Below are 20707 nucleotides of genomic sequence, written 5' to 3' on the forward strand. Positions count from 1 at the left end.
CACTAAATATACAAATACAAATACAAATTCTGTAATTAGGGTTGAGTCAATACCGATGTCAATGTATCTGTATTGGTTGGATTTTGTTTACTGATAAAAGTGCTGCCTAACACTTTTTTGAAGTACCGTGGAAGTTCTGCAAAATTGAAGTTTTCATTTATTTGTAGTCAATATTGTGTGGAAAAACTGTAGTTTGGGATTGCATAAGAGATATTTTAAAATTCTGATTCAATTGAAGGAAAATATTCTACAGTTGATGCTTATAATTGAAATGGAATACTCGCCCACTATTATTAATTAGTATTTTAAACAACTTTTAATTGTCACAATTTTCTATCATTGGTATTGGTGGGAATTGGTAAGACTCGACTTAAGTATGAAGAGTGGTTCAAAGTGGTATCGGTTCAGTCCTATTTATAATGGCTTTTTTTGGCTACATTTAAGTTCCTCCATTATTTCCTGAAGAGAACAGATGACATTTGCTTGAATTCTACACATGTAGGGTTTTTAGCCATGGCTATGATTTCCACCATTGATAAAAATAAATTTACACTTGAAGATGAGACAAGTGATGTTCACTTGGAATGCAGTGATATAATATACAGTAGGTGAAAAGATATACCGTAGCGTTCCTCTGAACGCGGGATCTTAAATAGGGATGTAGCTATTAGTACTAGTTGATGGTAGAGACAGCCCTGAACGGGCAGGTACAAATATCTAACTATACATTAAAATAGACTCATGATTCGTTTCTAGACTGAAGTGAGCAATGCAAATGGCAGAATGGGTGTAGACTAGCTTACCCTGTTCGGTTTAGAAATAAGACCAGTAGCTCCTGCTTCTCCGATGATTCCAGATTAAAAGACCTCGTGTCGCTCTCATGCGCACGTATTTAAACACTCGCTTGGCCTCTCGTCACCTCTTACCAAAGGCCAGTGTTCTTACCATTTCCTGTAGAATGCTTATTCTACACATTCTGAGCAGGAGCTGACAAGGTCTGCCAGGGTCAATATTTCTTAATCGAACGGGGTATGGTACGACACCCCCTCTTGCAAGACAATTTCTAAAATTGAAATTGTAGTCATGAAAAGTTTAAATTGAACCTTCTGCCATTCACCAAAATTTAAAAGGTTTTTGTTTATTACATGAAAAAAAGGTTACATAAAATAAAATAATAAAAAAAAAATGTCGGAGACCCTTCACCGAAAATTAAATGAAACAGAATTAAGCTCAAGCTTGAATGCTGAAATAAAGTCCTATGTTGACATTAGCCACACGCTGGAAGAGTCTTTCGTAATCAACAATGCTGACGGTTGGTCAACATGCGATATAAAGTGTTGTTCGCAGGTCCGTGGAGTCAGCGGAAAGTTCAACACACTGCATCGTAACGCGGTACATGCGACTTGCTTCTGAACAAGTGCTAAATAAGCACAGAACGTAATCCGTGAGAAACTTTAATGCCGCATGCTCGCAATATTCCGCCTCATCAGGATGACAGTTCGAGGCGAGAGCAAAGGACCGTGGTAAACACCAAACTCCACTGGACTGCGCACAACCACACGAAGATTAAAAAATAGATGAAGGTTATGTTTGCACTATGCCACTGACGTTCTTAGCACACTATGTGTGCACACCATGACCTGAGAAATGAGACGGCAGGGCAATCCAAATACATTCCAACCCCGGAGTCCTGGGGTACGAAGCACTGTTCTGTGACTTACATGGTCCTTGACCGATCATTTTCACTGGGGGACCGGATTCGAATCCCGGTGTGGAAAGTTCCGGAATACTGGTCAGCAAAGGTCAGATGAAAAGACGTGGGCCGTGGGGCGGGCGGACACAGGGTAGTCCATGGGAAACCACTCCAAGTAGCGGTTCCAAGCCCCAAAAATATGCCTTGTCCAATGGCGAACACTGGGGGGATGTTAGGATAGGCCCCCGAAAGTTCACAGCAGACGCCATTGCATACAGTAATTATGGCCACTGGTAGGATGAAACGTCACAGGTGGCCTGGCAGGTTGCTGATCCACAGGGCTGGGTCTCAACACATTTGGGTCGTTGACTGTACCCGGAAAGTTCCAATATGGGGTGAAGGACACTGCCTGGCCTTACAGAGCAAAAGGGGACGATGTACATGAAAGATGTTCATGCTTCTTCTTAAGGGGGTTAGAGTCGTGGGGGGGGGGGGTTGCTCTGTAAGATGACATTTCTTCTGATGTTTCGGACGCTGTTCAGATCCTGGGATGTCACTTGGAGTAGGATTTTCGGTGCTGCTACGTGACATACACCGCTGAAAACCACAGGAGGCTGGTGAGCTCCAAAGCCTTCAGGAATGCGTTCTGCTTCCGGCCTCAAAAAAAGTCACTGGACTTTTCGAAATTCCTTGAACTCTTGGAATTCCCGAACAGGGGAGGAAACAGGTTGGACATAGGAATAAACTACATTGCTCACAGTCATTCAATATTGAAAATATATAAAAAATGTGTAAAGGAATCGTCTTCTATATGCAAGTGAAAATCATGAGTAAAGATAGGTAAACTAAAAAATAAACTGCCCAATAAGTGATAAAAATTATAAAACAAAGTTTGAATGAAGGCTAAAGAAAATAAAAGGCGGAAAATGTAATTTGACGCCTTAACACTGGAACACCATTAAAATGAAAATATGACTTCAAAAGTAATATATGTATATATTGACTAAATTATATATATATATATATAGCCCCTGGCTTCTCCCAAAATATAAAATAATGTGCAATATAAAACTAAAGTTATGACATGGCACTAAATGCCCTTTGTTGGGACATGATCATTATACAATAAAATGAACGAAAATATCTAGGTTTAAATATTGATAAATATATAAAAGTAATATGTAGATGGTGTAAAATATATCCCCTGGTATCAGAAAGTTAACCCGACGAAATCCATTAATATCATGTCAGAAGTGTCAAAGCATTGTAAAAATGAGGAACTGACGAAAAAAAAAATTAACCCAAAATTTGGTAACGTCACAGCTGTTAAAACGGACCTAGCCACAAGTAAATTCGGGATCACGAAGATATAATAAAAGAGTAAATGACATGGCTCCAATGACGTTAAGATCATTAATTACGAAAGATACATAAAATGGATGAATAAATCAAGGCGACATAGTGACGCATTTGTCTCTCTTAGGTAAAAGATGTAAATTTAAAACTGAAACTAATCTGGGTTATTGATTTAGAAAACATTTCTTGGCTATCTGTGAAGTAAATTTACGGTTCTGAGAATAAAGGGAAAAAAAATATAAGGCATTGCGTTAAACAGAAAAGAGGAAAAATAATAATGCTATAACCCGCCGTGGATTTTCTTCGTCACTTAGCATAAATGCTCGTCGCGTAAGAGATTACACTTGACCCATGACAACTGTAGGCGTCTAAATCCACTCTTTTGAGTTTTTAGCCTAATAAGGTAAACAAAACTACTGTTTATGGTCGCCTTAGGAAAAAAAATTGAAACGGAACCGTAAATGAACATCATGACGCCGGGCCGGGAGAAAATTATAGGATTTCGTATGATATTACTTCAACTAAAGTCTATGACGTGTGGGAGATTAAAATATAAGCACAATTACTCGCTATTACCTACTTTACGAAGATTAACATGAAATTAATCTGTAAGAGGTAATTAAAGTTCATTTGGGAAACTTTGAGAATTCTGATGGGACGAGAAAAAATCGCATACATAAGCGCCCTTGAAGAGGCTACTATTCACACCTCGGTTGGAGGCTACTAAGCCACCTGAGTGTAAAGTTCATCTACAACAAATTCCGCATCCATCCCGACACTGGACGAAAGGAAAGGTGTCATCAGATTCTCTCTCTCCGAGACTGAAATAAGATATGTGTCTTCCGCTAACTCGAATGTGAAAATTTCCGTTTCCGCACGGAAATCTGGTGACTTACATGGGAGGAAAATCCTGGACTTGAGTCTTGCGACTGCACATATCCTGAGTTCGAAGGAACAAAAGGAAAACAACGAATGAATCGTGCTTTCGGTGCAGAGATTAAACTTGCGTGTTTAAACCTATCGTAAGCTGACGGAATGTAAACGTGATTATACCTAAGGGGAGGGCTTGATTGATTACACTATTAGCAATACTTCATCGTTATTTAATGAAAAAAATGACAACCAGTTTTGCCTTAATTTCAACAACCTTTTTAACTTTTATCGCTATTTAGTGATTTAGTGATTTGCGATGCGATTAAATAACCACACGAAATCTGTTGAATAATGCTGAAGAGTGTTTATTTCAACATTAAGGAATGCCGTAACTTGAAATATAAATATCATAATATAAATACACATGAAATTTAAGGTATTTAAAATTCAAAGCTAGAAAACGCAAAAGGAGGAATATTAAGCTATCCTTTAATAAATAGCTGAAGGAGACAATAAATATATGGATAATAACAAAAAAATCTCGTTAATATGTGAAATACTCCACGCCTTGAATACCGCTTACGTCTCGTTCTACTTTTCATTACAAGTTGGCTTACGCCTAACTATGGTGTTTTAACAAACTAAAAGTCATGCAGACTAAGTCATTCTTATGTCATTGCGCTACAATGACAGTGTCATTCCTCTTGCTACGGGTACCTCTGTGTACACAATTAATTCGTAGGGGAAGACATAATTAACCTTAAAACTAATGGAAGGGAGCGTCACACTTACTACCTTTAGTAGCGGACATCATTGCTCCTCTATTCCTTAAAACATATATATAAACACTTGCGCACTCTTTTATATTTCACTACCGGTATTTCTGCACGTACAACTAAAAACACCTATTATTATCCCTTAGCTAGAACATTGAATCAACGAGCGGGTTATACTCTAGCCGAATGGTAGCGTCACTCTTACTACTTACGCCAGCGTATAGTAGCGGACATATAATTGCTCCTCTATTCCTAGAAATATAATTAGCGTTTCGTTTTTTCACATATTAACTTTACTTTAGTAAAAAAATATTCCTTAAACAAGGTAAAAATAAAAATGCTCTGCGACTGACTCGTGTATTCTCTCGACTATCTCCTTATCAATTTGCACTACAATTATTAGTACCAAGGCTCCCATCTTCGGGGCGAGGAGATTTCAGTCATTTTAAATTACGAGTGAGTCGACCACTGATCCTTGTACATTTCAAAACTATACGTGATAAAATTAAATATCCTCCTTGCGATAATCTTTAACAGTTTAACTTAAAACACATAAACACAAACGGCGTTACTTTTCGGATCATTAACAAGTTACGGTCTGTTTTAAAAATATATATGAAATTGAAACTTTAAAGGACTTTAATTAATTAAAACACAATTAACTTCAGCAATACTCTCTGTTGTGACCCACTAAGTACACACATCATGGTGTGATTGAGTCGTATCGTTTATAGCCGAAATATCATAAGTTACGCACCAAATTTACGTTAAAAAAATACCATATTGTTCAAGAGACTACTGCAAAAACAAGGGTTATCAAAATCAAGTGCCACTTTTAAAATTTAGATAAAATCCTGGGAATTGATGATAATTTCCCAGGTGGTAGTTTTGTCATAGCCATCAGGCCCTGACCGAAGGTACCGGGTTCGAGCGAACCACGGCGTTACTAGGAGCGGAATGACAAGGGCTTGTCGGTAGACGTGCCCGGGCTGGCCAAATTCTGGGCGGAATATGACACTCGAATGTCCGACATCGAACCTTCCGGCGCGCGGAATGACGGACGTACCTTATGCCACATCGCATCGACGCGGAAAACCGCGACGAAGCAAAAGCGCCAGTGGCTACCAAAGGAAACATTCTATTTTCGTTTCCTCCGCATTGTAATGTGCTTTAATGCAGCGGGTGATTAGCCTATTGGGTGGGTGTGGTGGGTAAGGACTGAATTAAAGCTGATTATCGACATTAACCATCATTAACATTAAAACTGCGTGCTACGCAGCTTTCCCCAAAAATAAAGATTCACGGAGAAAAAAACAATTCTGACATGTCACTATTTAACAAATTTCAATTTTCATTTATTTCAGAGTGAAATAAATGAAAAAATTCCGCAACTCCACTACGTAGCGTTAATTTTCATCACAATTCCGTAAAATAGATGAAAAGCCCAAGCATCTCACCACGTAACGATGCCTATCCTTTCAATTTTCATGTCTGTTTAAGAAAACAAGTCTTTGACGCTTTTCATTTCCAAAAGAAAAATGAAAAGGCCTGCATCAATCCACCACGTAGCGTTCCTCTGAACGCGGGATCTTAAATAGGGATGTAGCTATTAGTACTAGTTGATGGTAGAGACAGCCCTGAACGGGCAGGTACAAATATCTAACTATACATTAAAATAGACTCATGATTCGTTTCTAGACTGAAGTGAGCAATGCAAATGGCAGAATGGGTGTAGACTAGCTTACCCTGTTCGGTTTAGAAATAAGACCAGTAGCTCCTGCTTCTCCGATGATTCCAGATTAAAAGACCTCGTGTCGCTCTCATGCGCACGTATTTAAACACTCGCTTGGCCTCTCGTCACCTCTTACCAAAGGCCAGTGTTCTTACCATTTCCTGTAGAATGCTTATTCTACACATTCTGAGCAGGAGCTGACAAGGTCTGCCAGGGTCAATATTTCTTAATCGAACGGGGTATGGTACGATACAAAGAGTAGATCCTGTTTTGTTTGCATGCTAACAATAAATACAATTCAACCCCGATTTTATGTTCCCCAGTTTTTATGTTTTCATGCATTATGCATTCAATGTTTATGGGCCCAATAGAGCAAAATTTTACATTTTCCCACATTTTCATTTAAGTTCTTTCACATTGGTCCCCTGAAAAATGTAAAACCGAGGTTCCACTGTAACTATTGTCACTAAAATTCAGATAAGCTGTCTTGTACCCCAAGTGTGTAGTATTTGTATACTCTTTTCAATTTAAGACCTACCCAAGATATCTGGTGATCCCAGAATATTGATAGGCTACATGACATTTCATGCTGCTGTACTGACAAATAGTAGAACATATTTATTCTTTTGTTTATTGTTTATTCTACTCTATTCTGGGAGTGGAGCAAGGCAGCACATAGCAGTAGTGAATGGGAGAAAGCAAGTGCATGGAGCAAAGCACTGCATGCTGTTGCAAAGACTGATAGCTGCAGTCACTTTTAACCCTCGAGGCAATCCTGTTCCCTGTCATGTGTTTGTTGGTTGAGCCCTATCAAGTCACTACTTGCACAGAAACTTGTTTTTGTTTGCTTGCTCTAGAGTCCCGGGACAGAGTATAGGGATGGAATCATATGAAAATTTTGACCAATACTGGTAAAGTACTGATGAACCATCAACCAACATTCTACTGATCCAATAAAAAACTGCAAATGTTTCTCAAAGAACATGAATGATTCATTAACCTCCATAAATAATGTATGTAACTAGTGGAATTTGCTTTTAAAAATAAACTGTATATGTAGGCATTTACTTTATAAAACTAGGACATATAATGATACATTTATAATCCTAAAATAATAACAAAATTATAGAATTTTGCACTAAGTTGCAGGTAAACATATCAGCAATTTGACTAATACACCACTATGCATACATTGGTCAATCTGTCCCATCCCTAATTTACAGCTATAAACAACATATCCAGTGCAAGCCTCAGCTACTGGACGTGTCACAGGTGGCATATAGTGAAACCTCCCTCAGATATGAGGGGGGAAACCCAAATAAGCAGTACCGGACCAAGGCGGCAAGGCTATCAGGGTGTGGAGGGTGTCTAGTGGCATGGACATACTCAGCAAATACCACAGATACCCATCGACAGCCTTGTGTCATGGCGAATAAACACCGCCATAAAAGTGTTTGCCCCCACCGCCTTGTGGGCCTGGAGGGATCCAGAAAGACTAAGGGAGTTGGAACCCTGACAGAAAACAAGGATGCACCTGAGAACCCACAAGTGACAGCCCCACCACTCAGGTGTAGGCTGTGACAGGCCCGATTAGCTGACAGCTGAAAACATAAACAATTCGAGATAAGATAGAAGCAAGCGGGACTGGAAATTGGAGACAACGTGGGCTACGAATAGGAACATTGAATATTAGTACACTGACAGGAAGGACTGAAGAAATTGTGGATCTAATGGAGAGAAGAGGGATCAACATCTTTGGAATGAGCGAAACAAAATGGAAAGGAAGAGGAGAAATGAAATTGAGGAAAGACTATAAAGTGTACTGGGCAGGGACTGAAGTGGGCAGACGAAGTGAGGTTGGATTTGTAGTCAGAAGTATAATAAGTGAGGAAGTAGAAAGGGTAAATGACAGAATTATGAAACTAAAAGTGAATGTAAGAGGGAAAATAATAGAAATAATTCAAGTGTATGCCCCACAAACAGGATGTACAAGGGAGGAGAAAGAAGAATTTGAAGAAGATTTGGAAGAACATGTAGGAATGGAATGGCAAATTGTGATGGGTGATTTTAATGCACAAGTAGGAAGAGACAGGAAAGGGTATACGGAAATACTTGGAGCAGAAGGATGGGGAGAGAGGAATGAGGAGGGAAGGAGGCTACTGGACTTTTATAAGAGAAATGGACTGTTAGTAATAACCAGTAACAGCTGGTTTAAGAAGAAATATGATAGTCATAAAATTACGAGATACAGTTGGAATAATGAACAAGTCTGTAATAGATTATATATTGTTAAACAAGGAAGTAAAGAAGAAAATGAACAACATTAAAATAATACCCAGTGAGATCTTAGATAGTGACCACAGGCTACTAGTAGGAGATGTGAGGAGATGGAAAATAAAATATAAAAGGGACGAACAAGAGAGAAGGATAAGAGTGTGGAAATCGAAGGATAAGATGGTAGAAGAGAAATATCAAGAAATATTGCGAACAAAAGTGCCAAGAGATGAACCGAAAGGATAGAAATGGAATGGACAAGATTTAAAACAGAATTAGTAGAGGCAGCCGAAAAGGTATATATATGGAAGGACAGGCAAGAAAAGAAAGAAGAAAGAAACACCTTGATGGAATGAAAGAACTCAAGAGCCAGTGCAAAACAAAAATGATGCATTTAGAAAATGGTTTAAAGTTAAATCACAACATGCACGAAAAGAGTACGTGGAAAAGAAGAAAAAGGCAAGAACAGTAGTAAAGGAGGAAAGGAGAAAGTGGATGGAAGAATGGGCCAAAGTGCTAGAAGAAGATGTAGATGGGAACAAGAAAGTATTGTATGGATTAGTGAGAGAAAGGAGAGGAGAAAGACAACACAGCTGTAAGCTAAGGGATGAAAGGGAAAGGATGAAGAATTAAGGAGAGTGTGGAGAATCATTTCGAGAAATTGCTGAATGTGAAAAAAGGAAATGAACATGAAATAGTGAAGGAAAATGAAAATGGAATCTCACATGGAAAGAAGTGGAGGAAGCTCTGAAGAGAATGAAGAGAGGTAGAGCACCTGGAGTAGATGAAGTGCCAGTGGAAATGATGCTACGAGCCAGTGGCGGCTGAAGGGGTAGAGCCACCATGCTATGGCACTACCCTCAAAAGAAACGCATACCTCGCCAAGTATTGTTAAATGAATACATTGATAGTTTACAGACAAGCAGATTCGAATCTTGCAATCGGTCAAGCTGACGTGACGACCGCACCAACCTCCTCACTGCAACGCAAGCTGTTTCGTTCGTACCCTTGAAAGGCAACAGTCTGTGCTGCCTAAGAGCTGGCCTAACCCATGGTTCTAACCTAGTTGACAAATGTGCAGAGGGTTGAAGAAGTCTCCGCGAGGAACATTTCCACCATGAGCCGAGAACAAAGTGGCAGGGGGCGGGGTTAGCCCATAAGAAACCGTGCCTTAGCCCATAAGAAACCGTGCCTTAGCCCATAAGAAACCGTGCCTGTCTTCGCTTGGCACGGCGAGGGAACTTTCGCAGTGTTGACACAGTTGCCACCTTCAGAGAAAAGTTGCTAAATATGACTGATTTGTAAGACGGGAAGTAATTTCTGCCTACTTTTGGAGAAACGAACCTAGTATTTCTCCAAAGTTAAGTGAACATTTTTGATAATAGATAGATGCATCAAGAGAGCCATCCAGACTTTTTTAAAAATATAAAAGTAAAAAATCCTATGATGATGCAAGTTTCCTTTGGCATTTCGACAATTTCTTTTCTTAAAGATATTTTCAACATCCAGTTAGAATATGTGTGCATGGGGGAGGAGAAGGTGATAGGAGTTGTTTTTTCTTTCCTTTTGTAATTGTTATATTTTTAGGGAAGTGTCCTGTAGTGTATAATGATAGGTTAGTGAGTGAAGATGAATCGGATTAGTACGTTATTACTTATTACTAAAACACACCTTGTATTCTACGTTACCAAATGAGGATAAACATCTTGGCCAGTGGCGTAACCTCAAGGAGCGGGTGGGAGGGGGGACATTGCGGAGTTTTTTTTTCCGATTTCTTGATCACATTGGCACTACCCATCATAGTTGTCGCCAGCCGCCACTGCTAGGAGCAGAAGTGATTGGTGTGCAGTGGCTGTACCGAGTATTGAAAACAGTGTGGCAAGTGAGAGAAGTGCCAAGATATTGGACAAAGGGACTAATTGTTCCCCTATTCTAAAAGGGTGACAGAAAGGAATGTAAAAACTACAGAGAAATAACACGTATGTGCCACTCAGCAAAGGTGTATGAGAAAATATATGAGAAAATAATAAGGAAAGTAACAGAGCTGAACATGAGAGAGGAACAGTATGGATTAAGAAGAGGCAGATCAACAGTAGACCTGATATTCACCATAAGGCAAATGCAGGAAAGGCACTACGGGTATGGAAATGATTTGATTATGGCATTCATAGATATAGAAAACGCATAGCATGGACAGAAGAAAGATTTGGAAGGCTCTAAGAGAGAAGGGAGTCGAGGAAGAGATACTGTGTAGAGTACAGAGCACATACAAAGCCAACCAGAGCTGTGTGAAGACACCAGTGGGAAGGACGGAGTGGTTCAGTATAAGTAATGGACTAAAACAGGGAAGTGCTCTTTCTCCACTGCTCTTCATAATTACAATGGATGCAATTAACAAAGAGGTGCGGAAGAAGATAGGAGAGGAAAATATGAAGGCCCTGTTGTTTGCTGATGACTTAGTAATATGGGGGAACAGGGAAGAAGAAGTACAGACACAGCTTGATAGTTGGAATGAGGAAATCAGAAGAGCAGGAATGAAATTCTGTGCAGAAAAGAGCGAGGTGCTAATAACAAGAAACATTGATTGATTGATTGATTTGATGTTTTAAGTCCAGTTTAACAACAAGAAACAGAGCCAGAAATGAACCAAGAATAAAGATGGACACAAGAGTTGAGGGTAGTGAAGAGCTTCAAATATCTAGGAAGCATAATTGGGAGAAGTTGAAGAATAGATGAGGAAGTAAACAGAAGAGGACAAATGGGTGGTGGACTATATCAAAGCATTCGAAGATTAATATGGAACAGGGATGTACCTATGAAATGCAAGAAGGTAATATACAACACATACTATATGTTAATAATTATGGATGGAGCAGAGACTTGGACAATGACAGAGTGAGACAAAAGAAAGATGCAGGCAGGGGAGATGAAATTTTGAAGGAGTATATTGGGGAAGACTAGAAGGGATAGAATAAGAATTGAGGAGATATGACAGACAATGCGTGTGGTGAAGTTTCAGGACAGGATAGATCAGGCACAGATGAGGTGGTTTGGACACATGAAGAGGTTGGATGCAGAAAGACTACCAGTAAGAGCTTACCATGCACAAGGAGTGTGAATAAGGCCAAGGGGGAGACCAAGATGTTGGTGGATGTTGGTGGAAAGAGCAGAGAGGGGAGAGTGTTAGGAGAAGAGGACAAGATTGGAACACCATGGATAGAGTGGAGTGGTGGAAACCCAGGAGAAAATGGAGAGGCTTGACTTCTATGCCGACCCAGCCAGAGGCAGGAAACGGCGAAGGATGATGATGTTGAAACAGCACATCATCAATAAAGTACAAACAGTGATGTTATACAAATTTCTCCTTCAGTAATATTTCTGTCTTCTTTCTTGCAGTCCATGAACTCACATTTCGATCCCCTCTCCAAACTACACTAACCTCACAGCCACCCACAGGGAAAGTGCAGGGTGAGCCAAAAGTCCCGTTACCCGATAGGTATGTGAGTCTGTGCTGTGGTAGTGGTTCGTAGTGATACTTAGTGGTTGTAGTTCTAAATGGTAGTAGTAGTTGTGTGCGTCTGGTTTCAGCAAAATGGAGCACCAGCCCATTATTTGATTGGTGTGCAAGAATATCTTAATGAAGTGTTTCGTAACAGATTGATTGGACGTGGTTCTCCACAGTTACCAGCACCTCTGATCTGGTCTCCCTGAAGTCCCAATCTTTCATCGTGTGATAATGAATTGTGGAGTTATATCAAACAGCAAGTTGCCGGCACGCGTTACCACACAACTGACGAACTGAAAGAAGCTGTTTGGCATGCATTTGCCACGATCACTCGCACAATGCTGCATAAAATTTCATACCGAACCTGGAGGCGCATAATTCTGTGTTATGAAAATGATGGTGTCCACACAGACATTCTGGACTAAATTGTTGTCTGTAACCTCCTCAGCTAACATGTCTTGTCTCTTATCATACTCTATTTACTTCAGATCCATAACCTTCCCTTGTCGCAAAATGCATAGGGGGTAAGAGGACTTTTGGCTCACCCTGTATGATGCACCATGCTTCCGATCTGGCTGAATTCAGTTCTGTATGGTTTATTCACTTTCCTTAATTAATTATACAACTGGGTGACTGAAATAATTTTGCTGTAGAGAAAGAAGCTGTATAGTGAGAAATTTTCTCAACAAAAACCAGGTCTGGTGTATTATAACTTTATATTCATAAAAACTAGAACATAAATGGCAGAATGCTCAGTTACCAGGTGTTTATGGATATATTTGATTGGAAATATTACTCACAAATCACCGATATATATATCAATATTCTTGTGCATATTGATAAAGAAACTTTTCTTTCCTGGAGAAGATCTGAAATCCTTAATTATTCCTCCCCCATATGTTCCGAGATGGATACATGGTGCTAGGTTCTCAGCATTGTCACATGATTGTGCCTCAAAGCAATAAATCACTGCATAATACATGTGGGAAAAAAGTGTGCAGAATCAAAGGACGCCACTGAGTGAATCCATGGGGCACACTCCGTAGAATAATCTGCACATTGCTGTCTTGAGTGGTGGACACATGTCACTTCTATCTTAGATAAGGTTGAGAGGAAAATAAAGATTAAGTTTCTTTCTTAATGTCCAACAGTATATACTGGTATTGGCTGATACCAATCTGTCCCTTCCTTTGTTTCTGTTAGTGTTCTTAAAAGTCCACACAACCACCATATACTCGTACATTACAAAATAATACAAGTCATATTTTTAGAAGTGATTTTTATTCTTGTAATAACATTTTGTTCAAATTCTCCAGAACATTTTCAAGTTTACATTGCAACTATACACAACCTTACAAGGCAGTCACTAATGTAAGATTGTGTATAAATTGGTAGTATAAACTTTAAAATGTTCTGGGGAAACTTTAAAATGTTCTGGGGACTAGAAAAAAACCTCACCAGAGAATAATAATCACTTTAAAAACCAAGGTTTATTATTTATTATTATTACCATTTGTTTTTGAATGATTCATATTTTGTGTAATTTTTTTTTTAAAAAAATGTGTTTTAGTTGTTAAGTAGTCATCAGGTGTCATTTGGCTTTTGATGATGTCTAAAATAAAATCTTTATATTTTGAATATTGCAGAAGGTGCTTTGACCTCACCACCCAGATCACCCCCTCAAGCAGAAGCAGAGGACCTGCAGATTGGTGGTGGAACTCGTACAGCACCCGGTACTGTAATTTTACCCCCAATTTCTTCATCTAGTATGAAAAGTGGTGATAGCTCTACTGCTGCTTCAAAGTCAAGGCCCGTGAGCACTCGCACAAGAATGAAGAGAGCTATGCTCGGAATGAAATTCCTCTCAGCTTATGGGTACTCTGCAACTAGTGTCGGTGCGGATACCAGAATGGCCAGGATTACCAACATTGCAGAGAGGCAGCAGCAGCTGAAAGAAAGCACAAAGGACAGGATAGATTTGCTAGAAAAGAGACTTAGATATGATGTGGATTTCATGAATGAACTGTTTGAAATCATTTCTGAGGCCAAGTTGCTCGAGTTGATGGGTTTCACTATTCCTGATTCAATAGGAAGTGTTGGGATGCAGGAGGATCGTTTACATGTTGATGTCCATCTTACGCAGGTGATGGTCAGGAAATATAATACTATTCTGGACAAGTTAACAAGGACAGAGGTAAGCAAGCTATGACCATTTTAATGGTACCAATACTGATGATTAGAGGCACATATTTTTGGTAAATTGAAAAAATTTTGGTACGAAAACAGTTAATTTTGGGTTCAAAAGTAGTAAATAATGTAAAATTTTGGTGTTATAGCGGTGAAAAATTTGATCAAAATTGGTATATAGAATTACATTTTGGTAATTAACTCTGATACAATTACTATTCATTTTTCCACAAAAGTTCCGCCACTCGTCTGGTGGCTTCTTCAGGCGTGAACTGTCTTGCTGTGGCTGACATGGTTCCTTCTTCCGCTTGTGCTTGTGGCCGGCGCTAGTTGATGCAGCACTTCCACTTTTTGTCATTCTCGTGCGGGTGTAGAGCTTCCTTCTGTTGCCGTTCCTCAGGGTTTGGCGCTGCACAAGGCAGTTCCAGATCTTGTCGTCTGCTTTCGCGGGGCGGTGTTTGCTCGCGGGCGCAGGCGGGCTTTTTTGTGAACATTTGGGGTCTGCTTGGTTTCTTGTTGCAGGGGGGGGGGGGGGGGGTGGGGGCAAGTTGGGTGGGTGCTTGTTGCAGGGGAGGAGCAGGTTGGGTGGGTGCTTGTTGTTGGAGAAGAGCAGGTTGGGCACGTGTTCATACTTCTGATGGCAGGAAGCCAGGTTTTATTGAGGGCCCCGGTATTGGTGTTGAGGTCAGCGGGCACGGTCACTATTGCGTAGGTTTCTGAAATCCTTTCTAGTGTGGATTTTGCTTGCATGATTATTTTAGAAGAGCCTATGCTATGGTTTTCATCTATGAGGTGGCAAGAAAGTTCTTCTCCTCCCAAGCCTGTGGTCAGCATCATGCTCCTTGAGCCTTTCATCAAGCCAGCGCTTTGTCATCCCTACATATTTGCCCCCACGTGTGAAGGTGACCATGTAGACAGCACTTCTTGCATTGGGGTCAGTGTAATAACATATGAAATGGGTTAGGTGGGAGGCTATGAAAGGAGGGGGCTGGTCTGCTATCTTGAGACTGTGTCTGGAAATAACTTTTTGGATTTTTTTGGTTAGGTCAGGATGTCGGGGGATACCGATCCTTTTCCCTTCCGTCTTTTCTTGCTGGGAGTGTGGCTGGTTCATTTTTCTTGTTTTGGTAGTGTCCAGGAGTTGGAGGAGTTTTGTTGGCCGCACCCATTGCTGATGCCAAGGGAGATGATATGCTCAAATTCAGTTTGCAGGTCTTCGGGTTCCGAGGTGAAGTTGATGGCCCTTTGGAAGAAGCTGATCCGGATGTTGTTTTTTTGCCATGCAGAGTGACCAGAAAGTTTGTGGATGTATTGCATTCCGAAGTTGGGTTTTCTGTATATATTGGTCTTGAATTTGCCATTTTTCCTGCCTATGGAGAGATCCAGGTAGTTTAGTGTGCTGTCTTTTTCTTCCTCTGGTATGAAGTGGATGTTTGGGTGAGCCGAATTAAATAATCTTACAGCTTCTTGTAATTGCTCAGGGTTTTTGTAAAGGAGGATGGAGTCGTCAGCATACCGCCTGTAACCAATTCCGGAGAGGATGGGCGAAGAACATGACATTGGTTTCTATTGCATTCATAACTATGTTTGAGAGGATATCGAATAGAAGGTTTCCCATGGCTAGGCCTTCCTCTTGATAGAATAATTGGCCTTATAACTGAAGGGCAGAGGTTTTAAGGCAAACTTCCAGGAGGGAAATGATTTGTTCAGTCTCATACCGGCTTTTTGTGTTAGATAATAGCCACTTTCTGGTTTCACTTACGGCAAGGCTTCTTGGTATGGACAGGTACATTTCCTGGACATCTATGCTGGCCATTTTTATGTTGTCAGCTCCCACGTATCCAGTGACCATTTCCTTTATTTCCTGGCTGTTTCTGACACAGTACTTTAGACCGTGACTGTGTTCACTGATCTTCTTTTGTAGCCATTTTGCGAGTCTGTTTCCTGGATGTTTGAAGCCGGCGACTATTATACGGATGGGGGGTTTCAGGTTTGTTGGTTTTTGGGATGCCATAGACTGCAGGGATATCTAGGTCATGAACATTTAGGTTCTTCCTATCCTCTTCTGTGAAAAGGGGGGAGGAGTCGAGAGCTGTTTTGATTTTTTGGCATATTTTGTTCAGGGGGGAGGAGTCAAGTGGTCTGTAACCTTCAGAGTTGAGTTTTTCTTTCATTTTCGCTGAGTAAGTTTCCTTGGTGATTATTACATATTGGTTCCCTTTGTCCGCATGCATGTACGAGAGATTGTTGTAGGAGAGCCATTTTTTTAAAACATTGTAAGGGGGGGTCACGCTAGTGCTCTTCAAGGATGGCTGCACACAATTTTCTTATATTTTGCCCCTCTTCTGGCTTTTTTGCAAGGAAGGCAGCTTTTTCCACAGAGGCTATGATGTCCGGCACTGGGGGTTTCTTTTCCTGTAGTGCAAATTTAAATCTGAATTTTAGAGTGCATTCAAACTCACTGGGGAATTCGCATTTGGATAAGTTTATGATCTTTGGACGGATGTCTGGCTTGTGAGATTCGGTGGAGGGTGGGGGTTGTTGGGGGGGGGGGATGGGTTCCAGGTTCTACCAAGCCTAGAGAATTTTCTTTTGAGAGTGAAGAGCTTGTCGTATTGAATTTTCTTAGCTTGCTCTGCAAGATTTCGTCGCAGTCGGAACAGCCATATGGTTGCTAAACTCGTATAAACTGGACCACAGCTTGTAACACACTTCACTAAGAGCACTGATTTCACTATGCTCCTGGTTTATCAGGGATCGCAGCACACGAAATTGGCCCTTTTTTTGCACTTTTGTTACAGACGCGGAGTGGGATATAGGATAGGGGGGGGATGGGTTCCAGGTTCTACCAAGCCTAGAGAATTTTCTTTTGAGAGTGAAGAGCTTGTCGTATTGAATTTTCTTAGCTTGCTCTGCAAGATTTCGTCGCAGTCGGAACAGCCATATGGTTGCTAAACTCGTATAAACTGGACCACAGCTTGTAACACACTTCACTAAGAGCACTGATTTCACTATGCTCCTGGTTTATCAGGGATCGCAGCACACGAAATTGGCCCTTTTTTTGCACTTTTGTTACAGACGCGGAGTGGGATATAGGTTTCCACGCAAGAAAGTCTTTGTTTGTAGCACTTCTGAATGAACAAAAGATTGAGTTCACACGCACGCACTTTGAGCTTTGCACCTTTCGTATTTTTCGTATTGCACCAGGTTAGGGGAATGATTCTCATTGCATCTAAAGATATCAGTTTGGTGGTTACGCGGAGATAGGGAACTTTCGCGGAAAAATGGATAGTAAGTGTATCAGAGTTAATTACCTATCTCCACGTTACCACCAAACTGATATCTTTAGATGCAATGTTACATTTTGGTTTTAAAATTGTGAATTTAACCGTAAATTTGATTTAAAAACTGTACTTAGTACACAAAATAAACATACCCCTTCCAATTGAACATTTATGTACTTACCAGAGTATTAAAGTGGCCGCGGTGGCTGAGTCGGTAACGCGTCTGACTACCATGCTAAAGGTCCCGGGTTCGATCCCCAGCTGGTTCAAATCCGGGAACTTTTCTAACGATGGAAGCAGCCCTAGCGCCCACCCAACGTTGAATAACATGAAACCCTGGGGGGTAAGGGTAGTCAGGGGCGTGATGCTTATCACATCACCCCCACTCACGACCGGATCAAGAAAGTGTGGGGTGTTACCCCCACACCCCCTATATGCCTTCATGGCATGGTGCTATGCACAGGGAGCACTTTACCTTTTTTTTACCAGAGTATTAAGTTTATTCCTGGAATAGGGGGGGGGGTCTATTTTTGCTTCTCAAATATTTACAGCAGAATTAATTAATTTTCCAGGAATGGCATAACTCACAGGATAATTCAAACTTCAGAAAGTGTCGTGGCGGTAATTGAACTCTAAATTTCATGTTTAAGAGTCTATTTCGCATTCTGCAGTTCATTTCGTATCATTTCGTGACAAGACAGGGTGGGAAAATGCACCACAGACCTTTCGGAAACATGAAAACATTACGATGTGGTATTTCACATTTTGTGTTTTCATCAAAAATGAAATATGCATGCTTGTACTGATGTTACTTGAACTAAAGGTAATGAAGACATATAACGTGCATGTATGTAGTAACTAGTATTGTTGACCTTCTCTACACATATTCTCATTCGTATGTATGTATTACTTGTATTGTGTAACTTCCTTTCATCGAACTACCATTTCTACAAGAAATAGTCTACAACACTGATTTAGTAAACTAACTGTAGTGATTTTTGGTGTGTGAGTCCCTTGTAAGACTATGCTTTCCTTTTTTGAGAAAAAAACAGGAATAGACTAATATGAAATTTTTGCAAAGGTATCAATCAAGTCCTGATATGAAATTTACTGATATCAATAACTGATATTCTGTCAATCCAATATAAAATACATTGATGTATGTGGGCTTTAATGAATAGGTAATCTCCAATTCATGATTGGAAAATTAAGTGAAGATTTTCAATTTAATGGCAGGTCAGGTTTGACACCTTCACATTATGAGGTATAATAAACTATTCAAGAAACTTCAGGAGCCCAAAATGAGTCTCCTAAATCTTGTATGAGGTTACAACCACCAAAATGAATGTTCCTCGCCTCAGTATTGATAAAGATTTCGCGCAATAAGTAGCGAGTTGTGACTCCCAATGTCAAGGCGTGCTGTGAACAGAAACTTAATCTTCAAACATGTTACAAATCTATTCAATTTGTAATTTCTTAAAAAATAATATTCAGTCAATATAAACTAACTAACAATACTTCTAAAATTATGCTTTCACAAATAAGCCAGAAATCAAACTTTCGAACAATTATATATTCTTCACAATTTAAGAAAATTATATTTGGAATGCATGGCCATGCCTACGAGTACATTTACATTGCCTTTTCTTTTATACAATGCTCTTACAAGTAAGTTACAAATGTACCAAGCATTGACAATACTGATGGCAAGCTTAGGTGGCCATATTTGTATATTTTAAAAGTTCTATCCTCTTATCAAATATGTTCTTTTCTTTGTAAAATATATTATATGTTAGCAGAAAAGTCCAGCCTCCCTTACCTGGGGCTGGCTTTTAAAAATATATATCTGGTTTCTAAGATTTCTAAGTCTAAAGATCACTTCACCACTTCTGCTATGAAGATCCTTCGGTATAAAGTGATGTCACTGTTATTTCAACAACTAGTATTCCGTTTTTTTTGTCCATTATGAACTTTAATTTGGATTTGTTACAGACAAATATCCATTTTTTGGCCCCGACGCTTAACTTGTCGTCTTTTTGGAAGCCATTTTTTTTTTTTGACAAATTTCATCAAAATGTTAAATTAACTAAAAATTGTGCCCTTTTTTATTGCAAATGTATGGAAAACCTTGTGAAACAAATGTGAGTACTAATTAGCAAAGAAATATTAACAAATACAAGAATTACTGCTACAAAATTTTCCGTTCTTTGCAATGCTTACAATGGAGCATGAAAATAAATAAAATACGTGACCATATTTTAATTTTGAATAACTTTTAAAATATATCTCCGAAAATGATGACATTTCGTAATCTGTGGTAATTTATTATGGGGAATGCAATGAAATAAAAGCCCCTACTGAAAAATGAAGATTTAAATTTCCAATCTTAGCATATTTAATGACCATATAACAGTGCCTCTGAATGGACTCGTTATATATGGCGCGCAACAGGGCGAACCCACGCAAAAATTAAGTTTAAGACTAACTAATTTACTTATACATTTAAAGAAAATGTTGTGTATACTAAACATGTATTAGCAATGAATTTAAGCTTGACGAAATAAAATAATAATTCGTGAACAATTTTATGATCACATCATAAAGAGATAACACTTTATATATAATGTGTGTGTCTTGAATAAAAAATTGTTTGACCATTATCATTTGTAGTGTGCTGTTGCACATGTTAAAATAAACATTAATCTGACTTACATAACATTATCCAAAATAATAAGAACATTCAGTCATGTATTAAATTACAATAATCAAGATAATATAAATATGCAACTGCCATTTTGGTTTCCAATACACATGGATGATAGTGAACAAAATATCATACAAGTACATACAATGAATACCAAATCAAATAAATAATAATATTTTTAATATATGACAGGCAACACAATTTTATTGAGTGCCAAAAATTATTTTGAAAAATATGTGTGAACACCTATAAAGTTCCATATGTATGTAAACAACATTAGAGTTCTAATGTGTAACACTATTTGTATCAACTGATGAAAACTA

The 20707-nt window shown here is 39.3% G+C and overlaps 1 protein-coding gene across 2 annotated transcripts in view; it reads left to right on the forward strand.

The window, feature by feature from the left end:
* Positions 1 to 20707, forward strand: part of Dhc98D (Dynein heavy chain at 89D) — a 519777-nt gene that overhangs the window by 71170 nt on the left and 427900 nt on the right. For both annotated transcript variants that reach the window (XM_083131330.1, XM_083131320.1), the window contains one exon: positions 13856 to 14403. In XM_083131330.1, the coding sequence (XP_082987456.1) occupies positions 13856 to 14403 (548 nt within the window). The remainder of the gene's footprint in view (positions 1 to 13855; positions 14404 to 20707) is intronic.

The sequence above is a fragment of the Lepisma saccharinum genome, chromosome 1, assembly GCF_977018435.1.
Source record: "Lepisma saccharinum chromosome 1, izLepSacc3.1, whole genome shotgun sequence".
Lineage (NCBI taxonomy): Eukaryota > Metazoa > Arthropoda > Insecta > Zygentoma > Lepismatidae > Lepisma > Lepisma saccharinum.